Raw genomic sequence first — 13239 nt, forward strand, 5'->3', positions numbered from 1 at the left:
CCCATCATCCTTACTTGGGATCGGGGCCCAGGGCTTCTGGCCCCTGCCCTCCTGCCCATCCCATCTGAAGGAGGCAGCCTCGGGACAGGCAGGCTCAACTCATGGCCTTACTTACAGGTAGTAAGAACTCATGGCCCCAGCTGATTCCTCGCAGCAGGGCAGGGAAGAAGCCGGCATACATGAGGCTCTTCCCGTTTGCCAAGAGACACAACACAAACCCACTGCAGCCCCGTGTTTGCTCCTTGCTCCGCTAACAGTGTGGACGGTTCACCAGAGCATGGGCTGTTGACCCAGTTTCAAATCCTGACTCCACCACTTACCAGCTAAACCGCTGGACAAGTCAGCATCTTTGGGCCTTAGTTACCCCATCTATAAAATGGGAAGAGTATTGACAGAGTATTTATAGGTAGTTTGCTGGTTAAATTAGTTAATAGTGTCAGTGCTCAGAGTGAGCCTGCCACACATTAAGCTATGTAAGGGTGTCATCTGTTAATAGTAATTGCTTCATATCCTCAGGGAATGCGGTCCCCCATGGATGCCTGGCACTGCAGGTAGTGCAGAACCCTATATGTTCTGTTTGTTCCTATTCACATGTACCTATGATAAAGTTTAATTTATAAATTAAGCATAGTACACTTAGGCCTTGAGGCTATTTTTTTTTTTTTTTTTTTTGAGACTGAGTCTCACTCTGTCACCCAGGCTGGAGTGCAGTGGTGCAATCTTGGCTCACGGCAAGCTCTGCCTCCTGGGTTCACACCATTCTCCTGCCTCAGCCTCCCGAGTAGCTGGGACTACAGGTGCCCGCCACCACGCCTGGCTAACGTTTTGTATTTTAGTAGAGACGGGGTTTTACCGTGTTAGCCAGGATGGTCTCGATCTCCTGACCTTGTGATCCACCCGCCTCAGCCTCCCAAAGTGCCTGGATTACAGGCGTGAGCCACCATGCCGGGCCAAGGCTATTATTAAGTAAAGTAAGGGTTGCCTGAAAGCACTCTGAGACTATGACAGTCAATCTGATCACAGACGTGGCTCCTGAGTGACTGACATGGGTAGCAGATGTAGCGTGGGCGCACTGGACTAAGGGACCACTCACGTCCCGGACAGGATGGATTTCATCACTCTACTCAGAGTGACATGCAATTTAAAACACGGAATTTTGGCTGGGTGCAATGGCTCATACCTGTAATCTCAGCACTTTGGGAGGTGGGGGCAGACGGATCACTTGAGGCCAGGAGTTCAAGATCAGCCAGGGCAACATGGTGAAACCCTGTCTCTACTAAAAATACAAAATTAGCTGGGCGTGGTGGCAGGTGCCTGTAGTCCCAGCTACTCAGGAGTCTGAGGCAAGAGAATCGCTTGAACCCGGGAGGCGGAGCTTGCAGTGAACCGAGATCACGCCACTGCAGTCCAGCCTGGGCAACAGACCAAGACTCCTACAAAATTTAGGCTGGGTGCAGTGTCTCACTCCTGTAATCCTAGCACTTTGGGATGCTGAGGTGAGAGGATCACTTGAGCCCAGGAGTTTGAGACCAGCCTGGGCAACACAGTGAGACCTCGTCTCTCCAAAAACAAAAACTATGGAATTTTCCATTTAATAATTTCAGACCGCAGTTGATCGTGGGCAACTGGAACCACAGACAGCAAAACCGTAGATAAGGGGGGACTCCTGCGTTCACGTTTGGTAAAAGCGCAAGGAGCGGGCTCCAGATGGCCAGGAGGAAGCTCCCTGTACGCATGCCCATCCTGTGACGTAACAGATGAGGAAACTGTGGCCCAGGAAGGGGCAGTGACACAGCTGGGATTCTTGCCCCTATCAGTGAACTCTCCCAACTTCTCAGAAAGAGTTAACAGGGTAGATTTTCTTTCTTTTCTTTTCTTTCTTTTCTTTCTTTTCTTTTCCTTTTCTTTCCTTTTCTTTCCTTTCTTTCCTTTCCTTTCTTTCCTTTCTTTCCTTTCTTTCCTTTCTTTCCTTTCTTCTTTCCTTTCTTTCTTTCTTTCTTTCTTTCTTCTCTTTCTTCTCTTTCTTTTCTTTCATTGAGATGGAGTCTCCCTCTGCCACTCAGACTGGAGTGCAGTGGTGCGATCTTGGCTCACTGCAACCTCCACCTCCTGGGTTCAGGTGATTCTCCTGCCTCAGCCTCCTGACTAGCTGGGATTACAGGCACACGCTACCACACCCGGGTAATTTTTATATTTTTAGTAGAGACGGGGTTTCACCATATTGGTCAGGCTGGTCTTGAACTCCTGACCTTGTGATCCCCCAGCCTTGGCCTCCCAAAGTGCTGAGATTACAGGCTTGAGTCCCCGCGCCTGGCCTAGGGGGTGGATTTTCTCAGCATGCTGTTTTACATTTGTAAATTGTTCTTAAGCTGGGCAGAACCAACAGCCTGGCTCCTGGTGAGCCCTGGGACAGAGGTGGGAGTAGCTGGCCAATGTGATATACTTCCCAGGGCCAGGTGCTGGACGACAGTGGGGATTGAGGCAGGCAGGTCTCATCCTTAGAGCCCAATCTAGGGGGTAACAGATGGAAGGATAAGCACTGCAAGTGGGGACACAGGGGCCATGAGACCCAGGAGATCAGGGAAGGCTTCCTGGAGGAAGTGACTGCTGGAGGAAGGCTTCCTAGAGGAAGTGAGGAAGAGCTGAGACCTGGCACACAAGCACATGTTGGCCAGAGTTTGGCCCGGATTGTGCTGGTGCAAAGGGCCTGGGGATCAGAAAAGATGCTGAGATCTGGGGGAGAGAAGGAAGGGAAGCCCAGAGGCCCCGTCCGAGCAACACCCACCTCACTCTCACCGCTGCTCTTTTCCCTCCAGATCGAGACGCTGCCTCCAGAGCTCTTCCAGTGCCGGAAGCTACGGGCCCTGCACCTGGGCAACAACGTGCTGCAGTCACTGCCCTCAAGGGTGGGCGAGCTGACCAACCTGACGCAGATCGAGCTGCGAGGCAACCGGCTGGAGTGCCTGCCTGTGGAGCTGGGCGAGTGCCCACTGCTCAAGCGCAGCGGCTTGGTGGTGGAGGAGGACCTGTTCAACACACTGCCGCCCGAGGTGAAGGAGCGGCTCTGGAGGGCTGACAAGGAGCAGGCCTGAGCGAGGCCGGCCCAGCACAGCAAGCAGCGGGACCACCGGCCAGTCCTTAGGCCCAGAGGGCCAGGCCCAGCTTCTCCCAGAACTCCTGGACAGCCAGGCCAGCCTCGTGGCCAGGCAGGAGGAGCCTGGGGCCGCTTGTGAGTCGGGCCAGAGCGAGAGGACAGTATCTGCGGGGCTGGCCCCTTTTCTCCCTCTGAGACTCACGCACCCCAGGGCAAGCGCTTGTCGAGGAGAGCAAGTCTCAAGAGCGCAGTATTTGGATAATCAGGGTCTCCTCCCTGGAGGGCAGCTCTTCCCCAGGGGCTGAGCTGCCACCAGAGGTCCTGGGACTCTCACTTTAGTTCTTGGTATTTATTTTTCTCCATCTCCCACCTCCTTCATCCAGATAACTTATACATTCCCAAGAAAGTTCAGCCTAGATAGAAGGTGTTCAAGGAAGGGTGGGCTGCCTTTTTCCCTTGTCCTTATTTAGTGATGCCACCGGGCATTTAATGCCCACCCGGACTTGAGCAGAGTGGTCCGGGGTGAACCAGCCATGGGACGGTCACCCAGCGGTGCCGGGCTGGGCTCTGCGGTGCGGTCCACGGGAGAGCAGGCCTCCAGCTGGAAAGGCCAGGCCTGGAGCTTGCCTCTTCAGTTTTTGTGGCAGTTTTAGTTTTTTTTTTTTTTTTTTTTAATCAGGAAACTTTTTTTAAAAAAAAAAAGCTTTGAAAATGGATGGTTTGGGTATTAAAAGAAAAAAAACACTTAAAAAAAAAAAAAGACACTAACGGCCAGTGAGTTGGAGTCTCAGGGTGGGGTGGCAGTTTCCCTTGAGCAAAGCAGCCAGACGTTGAACTGTGTTTCGTTTCCCTGGGCGCAGGGTGCAGGGTGTCTTCCGGATCTGGTGTGACCTTGGTCCAGGAGTTCTCTTTGTTTCTGGGGCAGGGAGGTTTTTTTGTTTGTTTTTTGGTTTTTTTGGTGTCTTGTTTTCTTTCTCCTCCATCTGTCTTGGCACTCATTTCTATGGCTGTCGGCCAAAGGGAATGTTCTGGAGCTGCCAAGGAGGGAGGAGACTCGGGTTGGCTAATCCCCGGATGAACGGTGCTCCATTCCCACCTCTCCTCCTCGCGCCTGCCCGGCCTCTCCACGCACAGTGTTAAGGAGCCAAAAGGAGCCACTTCGCCCAGACTCTGTTTCCCCACCTCCTGCGGCATGGGTGTGCCCAGTGCCACCGCTGGCCTCGCTGCTTCCATCAGCCCTGTCGCCACCTGGTCCTTCATGAAGAGCAGACACTTAGAGACTGGCTGGGAATGGGGAGGTCGCCCCTGGGAGGGCAGGCTTTGGTTCCAAGCCAGTTCCTTCCCTGGTGCCTGGAGTGCACACAGCCCAGTCAGCGCCTGGTGGCTGGAAGCCACCCTGCTTTAGATCAGTCACTCGGGTCCCCACCTTAGAAGGGTCCCCGCCTTAGATCAATCACGTGGACACTAAGGCACGTTTTAGCGTCTCTTGTCTTAATGATTAAGTCCATCCGTCTGTCCGTCCATTTGTGTTTTCTGCGTCGTGTCATTCGATATAATCCTCAGAAATAATGCACACTAGCCTCTGACAGCCATGAAGCAATCCGTTACATGTGGGTCTGAACTTGGAGACTCGGTCACAGTATCAAATAAATCTATAACAGAAAGTGGCCTTTGGAGGTCTTCGTGTCATGGGAAGACTCTTCCCTCCCTTCTGTGAAGCCTGCTGGGCCGTGTGGAACCTTGCTTGGGCACCCACAGGAGAGTTAACTCTGCTCATCTCTCTGCCCCATGAGACTCTGCCTTTGGAGGCAGTTACTGGAGGTTGTAAGCTGGACGGAGCACCTGTTAGGTAACAGGCTGTGGCCCGGGCTGGGGATCCCATGGCCAACACGTTCTCTGTCATCCTGCTCACCTCTGGTTGGGCACTCATGAGGGGTTTTTCTGTTGGTTGGTTTTTTCTCCTTTTTGATGAGGTCTCATTCTGTCACGTAGAGTGCACTGCTGGAATACAGTGGCGTGATCATGGCTCACTGCAGCCTCAGACTCTCTAGGCTCAGGTGATGTTCTCACCTCAGCCTCCCAAGTAGCTGGGACCACAGGGGCATGCTGGCTTTTTTTTTTTTTTTTTGAAACAGAGTCTTGCTCTGTCACCCAGTCTGGAGTGCAGTCACTCGATCGCAGCTCACTGCAACCTCCGCCTCCCGCGTTCAAGTGATTCTCCTGCCCCAGCCTCACAAGTAGCTGGGACTACAGGCGCCTGCCACCACGCCTGGCTAATTTTTGTATTTTTAGTAGAAATGGGGTTTGACCATGTTGGCCAAGCTGGTCTCGATCTCCTGGCCTTGTGATCTACCCGCCTCAGCCTCCCAAAGTGCTAAGATACAGGTGTGAGCCACTGCGCCCGGCCATGCTGGCTCTTTTTTGTATTTTTTGTAGGGATGGTGTTTTGCCACGTTGCCCAGGTTGGTCTCGAACCCCTGAGCTCAAGAGATTCACCCACCTCAGCCTCCTAAAGTGCTGGAATTATAGGCATGAGCCACCGTGCTTGGCCCCTCATGAGTTTTTTGTTTTGTTTTTTTTTTTTTTTTTTTTTTTTTTGAGACGAGTCTGGCTCTGTCGCCCGTGCTGGAGTGCAGTGGCCGGATCTCAGTTTCACTGCAAGCTCCCGCCTCCCGGTTATGCCATTCTCGCTGCCTCAGCCTCCCGAGTAGCTGGGACTGCAGGCGCGGCCACCTCGCCGGCTAGTTTTTTGTATTTTTTAGTAGAGACAGGGTTTCACGTAATTACCAGGATGGCTCGATCTCCTGACCTCGTGACCACTCCGTGCTCGGCTCCCAAAGTGCTGGGATTACAGGCTTGAGCCACCGCGCCCCGGCCCCTCATGAGTTTTGATGGGTGGGGATGGGAGAGGAGGGCACTGGGATGGCCACCAGTAGTCCTGGGCCTTTATCCCAGCTTCGTGGAACAGGATGTGCATGAGGCTAGGCACATCCCTTCTCCAGTGGCCTCTGTATCCCCATGTGGACAATGGGAATTTCCACTCTGTGCTCTGAGAGGTCCTTTGCAATTCCAACAGTGAGTCCCAAGTGTTCTACAGAGGCGGGGCTGAGAGTCACCTTGGGGAGGCCTGCCTCAGCTCCCAGCCCCTTTGGGGGCCTTTGGGAGGTACTGGGGTAAAGGGCAGAGGCTGAGACAGCTGCTTCCAGATCCCAGTTCTGCCGTGTTTGATGTGGGGCTTCAGTTTTCTCATTTGTAAAATCAGGAAGGTAATGGCACACTTGCAGGACTGTTCAAGGAACAATGGCGATTGTGTAGGTAGATGGGGTTTTTAGTGGAGGACCTGGCTCCTAGTACCCAATAAATGGCCGTGTATTCCACCCAAGCCAAGGTTTTTTTTTTTTTTTTTTTTTTTTTTTTTTGAGACGGAGTCTCGCTCTGTCGCCCAGGCTGGAGTGCAGTGGCCGGATCTCAGCTCACTGCAAGCTCCACCTCCCGGGTTTACGCCATTTTCCTGCCTCAGCCTCCCGAGTAGCTGGGACTACAGGCGCCTGCCACCTCGCCCGGCTAGTTTTTTGTATTTTTTAGTAGAGACGGGGTTTCACTGTGTTAACCAGGATGGTCTCGATCTCCTGACCTCGTGATCCGCCCGTCTCGGCCTCCCAAAGTGCTGGGATTACAGGCTTGAGCCACCGCGCCCGGCCAACCAAGGATTCTTGTGGTGGGCCAACGTGGGCGCCCTGCGGCAGGAGACTTTGGGTGAGGAAGAAAAGCCATCACATCTGACTTTGACCTTAGTGATGAGGCCTGGGTGGCTGCTTGGGCACCTCCACAACTGGCCAGAGTCTATCCCTCCTCTCTCCACAGGGACTCTGACCCCTCCAGGTGAACTCAGGCCTGAGCCAAGATTCCCTCCCTCTTCTCCCCCTGCCATGGGCCAACAGGCTGAGCAGCTGGACTGACTCCCCTGCTGAGGCCTTTTCTGTTTCCATGGTGGAGGTCCCTCCCCCTGTTTGGTACCCTTCCCACCACCCCCTGTCCCCACTCCCGCCCCTACCCTGGCCTTGAGGCTGTCCAGCGCCTGGAGCAGGAGAGTTCGATCTGGAGCTGGTTTACATTTGGAAAAAACAACCATGTAGAATCACCGCCCACCCACTTCCCAAAGTTGAGCAGAATGAAGTTAGTGGGAGGATGGGCCTCTTCCGTCCTCCTCCCCCACCCACCCAGGGTTCTCCACTCTGCCTAAAACCACTGTGGTGGTCTTCCCTCTGATTGTAACAGCAATTTCGGAAGCTCAAAAAAATTGTTTAAATTACATTCCACCCATAACAGCCCCTGCTAACATTTGGTGAACAACTTGTTCGCCAGTTGGTAGGCACTCAGTTCCAGGCCCCGTGCCAAGCTCTTTATCAGTCGCGAAGCATTCATCTTATTTACTGCTCACAGGATCCTTCTGCTAGCCCCAAATTACAGACTGGGAAAGTAAGGCCTGAACATCTGGGACGCAAACACAGTCTGCTTCACTGAGCCTCTACTATAAGTCTTCTGGGGGGGGCTCCCAGGGGAATGGCTGGTCCAGCCCGAGGGAACCTCAGTGTTCTTGGCACATGGTAGGCATCTGTCTTTGTTGGGCAGTTGCATCAGAAGGGTTGAGGACAGCTGGGAACACATCCTGCCTCTAGTGAACCTCGTGATTCTGTCGTCTGCCTGCCCCTCACCCAGCCTAAGCCCTCTGAACCAGGAGCCCGAGCTGCACTTACTGCTCCCCACTGCCCCCTGGATGGCCTGGACCAAGCAGCAGCTCCCAGAGCGGTGGCTCAGCAAACACGACTTGACTCGAGGCCAAGGCTCTTGAGGGCTGAGCAGTGTCCCCATGCACACTCCTGAAACACTTTGTCCCTTTGCTGTTCAGAAGGCATCATTTTGAGGAAGGCAGTGGCCGGTTTTTCAGAGCCAGCGAGTGGCCCCGTCAGCTGCTGAGCAGGGCAAGCTGAGAAGGGTGGCGTGCAGGTGTTGTTCTCTCTTTTTGTTTTGTTTTGTTTTTTTGTTTTTTTTTTGAGATGGAGTCTCACTCTATCTCCCAGGCTGGAATGAGTGCAGTGGCATGATCTCGGCTCACTGCAACCTCTGCCTCCTGGGTTCAAGCGATTCTCCTGCCTCAGCCTCCCAAGTAGCTGGGACTACAGGCACGTGCTACCATGCCCAGCTAGTTTTTTGTATTTTTAGTAGAGACGGGGTTTCACTGTGTTAGCCAGGATGGTCTTGATCTACTGACCTCATGATCCACCCGCCTCGGACTCCCAAAGTGCTGGGATTACAGGTGTGAGCCACCGCACCTGGCCTGCGGGTGGTGTTCTGACCTCGGCTCCACTGTGGCAGCCCGACTTGAGATGCCAAGTATCTTGGGCCTGAGGGTGGGTAACAAGAAGCATCTCTCTCCTCATCCCCTTCCTCCTACTAAGATACCCCATGTCTCCTACCTTCCTCTGAGCTGCCAACAGATGCGTTAATTCCCTTCCATAATCCTCTCAGGACCTAGAGGGTTTCAGATCGGTGCTGGGAGGGGCCCAGATAGTTCTCCCCAGGACTTCTTCCACCTTTGGAATGCCCATCACCTGGGGAAGGGAGGTGCCGCACAGCCCCCAGACCAACGCTGCATCCCATTCTATCCAGACTGAGGCCTAGAGAGAGGCAGGCGTTCCTCAGAGTCACAGGGAATGGCGGCGCCTGGACTGGGACTCAGTCCAGCTGCTTGGCCTGACCCTCTCAGAGCATAGCTTCCCGGCACCTGGTAAGCAGTCGTGGGGGGTGGTTTCCAGAAAGAAACCCAGAGGGAGCAGATAAAATCCTTGGAGATGGGAAAGGGCAAATCCTGGATTAGTTGTGGAGGTGGGGAGATCAGCCTGGAGGTCACAGGCTGATCTGGCTGTGTCTGGGGGAGGAGAGCTGGGTGGTGGGACCGGGTTTTCTCCGGGTAGGGAAGAGTTAAGTCCTCCCAGGCTCCTAAACTTTGTCCTGCCCACCCGGAGGGAGGCCGCACCTAGAAGCTGCCCAGTGCCCTGGCGTCTCCATGGCCTGCCTGAGCCCCTCACAGCTCCAGAAGGTAGGAGCCTGCAAGTGGGGACCGGGAGGGTCATGGCGGGTGGGGGAGTTCCTGCCGGACCTTCAGTAGTCCCGGTGCCCAACCCACCCTGTGCCCCATTTTACCGAGGAGGAAAGTGAAGCCCAGAGGAGCGAGTTCCCAACCACAACCCCTCCTGACGTCTTCACACACAGCCCGGGGTGTCTAGATCACAGGCCCCTGGGTGGGGTGGGTGGGGACGTGTGTGTTTAACCGAAAACGAGAGTAAACCCTCGGAACCCACTAGTTCGGCCCTGAGCAGGCGTCAGCAACGTTGCGGGGCGCAGCGCCCAGGAGGGGGCGGGGCCTTCGAGGGACCCAGGAGGGCCCATGTTCGTCCAATCACAAAAGGCTACCTCGTGGGAATTAGTGTGGCACAGCCTTTTAAAAAATCACTCGCTGGGCACGGTGGCTCACGCCTGTAATCCCAGCACTTTGGGAGGCCGAGGCCGGTGGATCCCCTGAGGTCGGGAGTTCAAGACCAGCCTGACCAACATGGAGAAACCCCGTCTCTACTAAAAATACAAAATTAGCCGGGGTGGTGGCGCGTGCCTGTAATCCCAGCTGCTCGGGAGGCTGAGGCAGGAGAATCGCTTGAACCCGGGAGGCGGAGGTTGCGGAGAGCTGAGATCACGCCATGGCACTCCAGCCTGGGCAAAAAAAAGCAAAACTCGGTCTCAAAAAATAATAATAATAATCACTCATACACTCTTTCACTGAGACTTAATATTTTCGTATACATCTCTAGAATCTTTGCTTCAAAGTCTGTTATAACAGCTACCACGAATCAAGTGCTGGACAAGTTTTTTTTGGGGGGGGTGGGCACACCCCCATGCCCAGCTCTGGTTTTTTTTTTTTTTTTTTTTTTGAGATGGAGTTTTGCTCTTTTTGCCCAGGCTGGAGTGTAATGGCGCAATCTCAGCTCATCACAACCTCTGCCTCCCAGATTCAGACGATTCTCCTGCATTAGCCTCCCAAAGCTGGGATTACAGGCATGTGCCACCACATCCTGCTAATTTTGTATTTTTACTACAGATGGGATTTCACCATGTTGGCCAGGCTGGTCTTGAACTCCTGACCTCAAGTGATCCACCTGCCTCAGCCTCCCAAAGTGCTGGGATTACAGGCATGAGTCACCGTGCCCAGTCCTATTTTTATTTTTGTAGAGATGGGGTCTCACTTTGTTGCCCAGGCTGGTCCTGAACTCCTGGGCTAAAGCGATCCTCCTGCCTTGGCCTTCCAAAGTCCTGGGACAACAAGGCGTGAGCCACCGTGCCCAGCCTGCCAGGTTCAATAAAGGAGGCTGTACTGCTATGCCCATTTGGTAGCCTGAGGGCCAGAGAAAGGAGGGTACTTACTTGGTCAAGTTCTCACAATGGCCAGATAATAATTTATAGCCAGTCTTTGAGAGGAAATATGTTTCTACATGATTTTTATCAGCTGTATTGTGTTCCAGATAGATAAACTATACTTTGCTAAACTAATCCCTTTGCACCTGAGCATTTAGATTACTCCCCACTTAGTGCTGTCATTAAACAAAACTCAGCGAATATCCCCATATGTATATGTATATCTTTGATCCCCTATTGCATAATCTTCCTAAAACAATTCCTAGCTGTGGCTCATGTCTGTAATCCCAGTCCACTTTGTGATGCCAAGGTGGGAAGATCGCTTGTGCCCAGGAGTTCAAGACCAGCTTGGGCAATATAGCAAGACCCCTTCTCTAAAAAAAAAAAAAAATTGACCAGGCGCGGTGGCTCACGCCTGTAATCCCAGCACTTTGGGAGGCCTAGGCAGGTGAATCACCTGAGGTCAGGAGTTGGAGACCAGCCTGGCCAACATGGCAGAACCCTATCTTTACTGAAAATACAAAAATTTAGCCGGGCATGGTGGTACATGCATGTAATCCCAGCTACTCGGAAGGCTGAGGCTGGAGAATCACTTGAACTTGGGAGGCAGAGCTTGCAGTGAGCCGAGATCATGCTGCTGCACTCCAGCCTGGTCAACAGAGCAAGACTGTGTCTCAAAAATGAAATAAAATAAATAAAATAAAATTAGCCAGGCGTCGTGGTATGCACATGTAGTCCCAGCTACTCGGGAGACTGAGGTGGGGGATTGCTTGAGCCCAGAAGTTCAAGGCTGCAATGAGCTATGAGCTATGATCACATCACTGCTCTCCAGCCTGGGTGACAGAGAGAGACCCTGTCTCTAAAAAAAAAAAAACAAAACAAAACAAAAGAAAAGGGCTGGGCATGGTAGCTCATGCCTGTAATCCCAGCATTTTGGGAGTCCGAGTTGGGTGGATCACCTGAGGTCAGGAGTTTGAGACCAGACCAGCCTGACCAACATGGTGAAACCCCGTCTCTACTAAAAATACAAAAATTAGCCAGGGGTGGTGGTGCATGCCTATAATTTCAAGTACTCGGGAGGCTGAGGCAGGAGAATCGCTTAACCCTGAGAGGTGGAGGTTGTAATGAGCTGAGATCATGCCATTGCATTCCAGCCTGGGCAACAAGAGTGAGACTCTGTCTCAAAAAAAAAAAAAAAAAAAAAAAAGAAAATAAAGGAAAAAAAGAATTCCTAGCAGTGTATTTGTGTATTTACTGGATCAAGGGTATGCTGCACAGGTTGCTGTGGTTGGCCCAATTCCCAAGGAGGCACTTTTCAGCTTGATACTGATGTGATTAATTCGTAACATGCAGAGCTGAGTGGTCATGAATGGTGTGTGGAAGCCAGAACTGGGATCCCATGGTAGGGAAAGAGGTGTCCTTAACTGGAAACTAGCCTCTTTGTGGGTTTGTGCAGTAGGTGACTTTCTTTTCTTTTCCTTATTTCTTTTTTTTTTTTGAGATGAAGTCTTGCTTGGTCTTCCGGGCTAGAGCGCAGTGGCGTGATCTCAGCTCACTACAACCTCTGCTTGCTGGGTTCAAATGATTCTCCTGTCTCAGCCTCCCAAGTAGCTGGGATTACATGCGCCCACCACCGCACCTGGCTAATTTTTGTATTTTCAGTAGAGACAGGGTTTCACCATGCTGGCCAGGCTGGTCTCCGACTCCTGACCTCAAGCGATCCACCTACCTTGGCCTCCCAAACTATTGGGATTATAGGCGTGAGCCACCGTGCCCTGCAGTAGGCGACTTTCAGTGTCCCTGTTGGGGCTAAAACTTGGTAACGCTCTGCAGGCAAATGGGCAGATATTCGTTCTCTCCTTATCTCTCTCAAGAGCCTCAGAATAACAGGACCGGAGGCAAATCAGAAGAAGCCATCTGCTTCCCCTGCATGGCTACCACTGCACTCAAGATAGAACCCAGCTCCCAGCCTGGCCCAGCCCCTGCCACCCTCCTGCCTCCTCTTCCACCCCTCCCCTCACTCTGCCCTATCCATTCCCAATTCCTTATGTTCCTCCCAAATTCAAGGGCTTCTCCTCTTCTCCTCTTCTCCTCTCTTTTCTTTTCTTTTCTCTTTTTTTTGAGATGGAGTTTCACTCTTGTTGCCCAGGCTGGAATGCAATGGCATGATCTTGGCTCACTGCAACCTCCACCTCCTGGGTTCAAGCTATTCTCCTGCCTCAGCCTCCTGAGGAGCTGGGATTACAGGCACATGCCATCACACCTGGCCAAGTTTTTGTATTTTTTAGCAGAGATGGGGTTTCACCATGTTGGTCAGGCTGGTCTGGAACTCCCGACCTCAGGTGATCCGCCTGCCTCGGCCTCCCAAAGTGCTGGGATTACAGGCATGAGCCACCGTGCCCAGCCTCCTTCTTCTTTCTTTCTTTCTTTTTTTTTTTTTTTTTGAGGCGGAGTCTCGCTCTGTCGCCCGGACTGGAGTGCAGTGGCCGGATCTCAGCTCACTGCAAGCTCCGCCTCCCGGGTTTACGCCATTCTCCTGCCTCAGCCTCCCAAGTAGCTGGGACTACAGGCGCCCGCCACCTCGCCCGGCTAGTTTTTTTGTATTTTTAGTAGAGACGGGGTTTCACCGTGTTAGCCAGGATGGTCTCGATCTCCTGACCTCGTGATCCGCCCATCTC

General features: G+C 52.8%; 2 protein-coding genes across 13 annotated transcripts in view; both read left to right on the top strand.

Moving 5' to 3' along the window:
• LRRC8A (leucine rich repeat containing 8 VRAC subunit A) overlaps positions 1-4761 on the top strand; it is a 42551-nt gene extending 37790 nt beyond the window's left edge. For both annotated transcript variants that reach the window (XM_017848322.1, XM_017848323.1), the window contains one exon: positions 2817-4761. In XM_017848322.1, coding sequence (XP_017703811.1) covers positions 2817-3092 — 276 coding nt within the window. In that variant the 3' untranslated portion in view covers positions 3093-4761. The remainder of the gene's footprint in view (positions 1-2816) is intronic.
• A 3522-nt stretch (positions 4762-8283) lies between these two features.
• The window catches only part of PHYHD1 (phytanoyl-CoA dioxygenase domain containing 1), a 22353-nt gene continuing 17397 nt past the window's right edge, over positions 8284-13239 (top strand). For 3 of the 11 annotated variants that reach the window (XM_017848359.1, XM_017848362.1, XM_017848358.1), the window contains exon 1: positions 8402-9194. In XM_017848359.1, coding sequence (XP_017703848.1) covers positions 9162-9194 — 33 coding nt within the window. In that variant the 5' untranslated portion in view covers positions 8402-9161. Of the gene's footprint in view, positions 9195-13239 lie in introns of all 11 variants that reach the window. The other 8 variants (XM_017848360.1, XM_017848364.1, XM_017848355.1 and 5 more) reach the window with 7 other exon arrangements.

Source organism: Rhinopithecus bieti, unplaced genomic scaffold, assembly GCF_001698545.2.
Source record: "Rhinopithecus bieti isolate Rb0 unplaced genomic scaffold, ASM169854v2 scaffold_29388, whole genome shotgun sequence".
NCBI classification, from domain to species: Eukaryota; Metazoa; Chordata; class Mammalia; order Primates; family Cercopithecidae; genus Rhinopithecus; species Rhinopithecus bieti.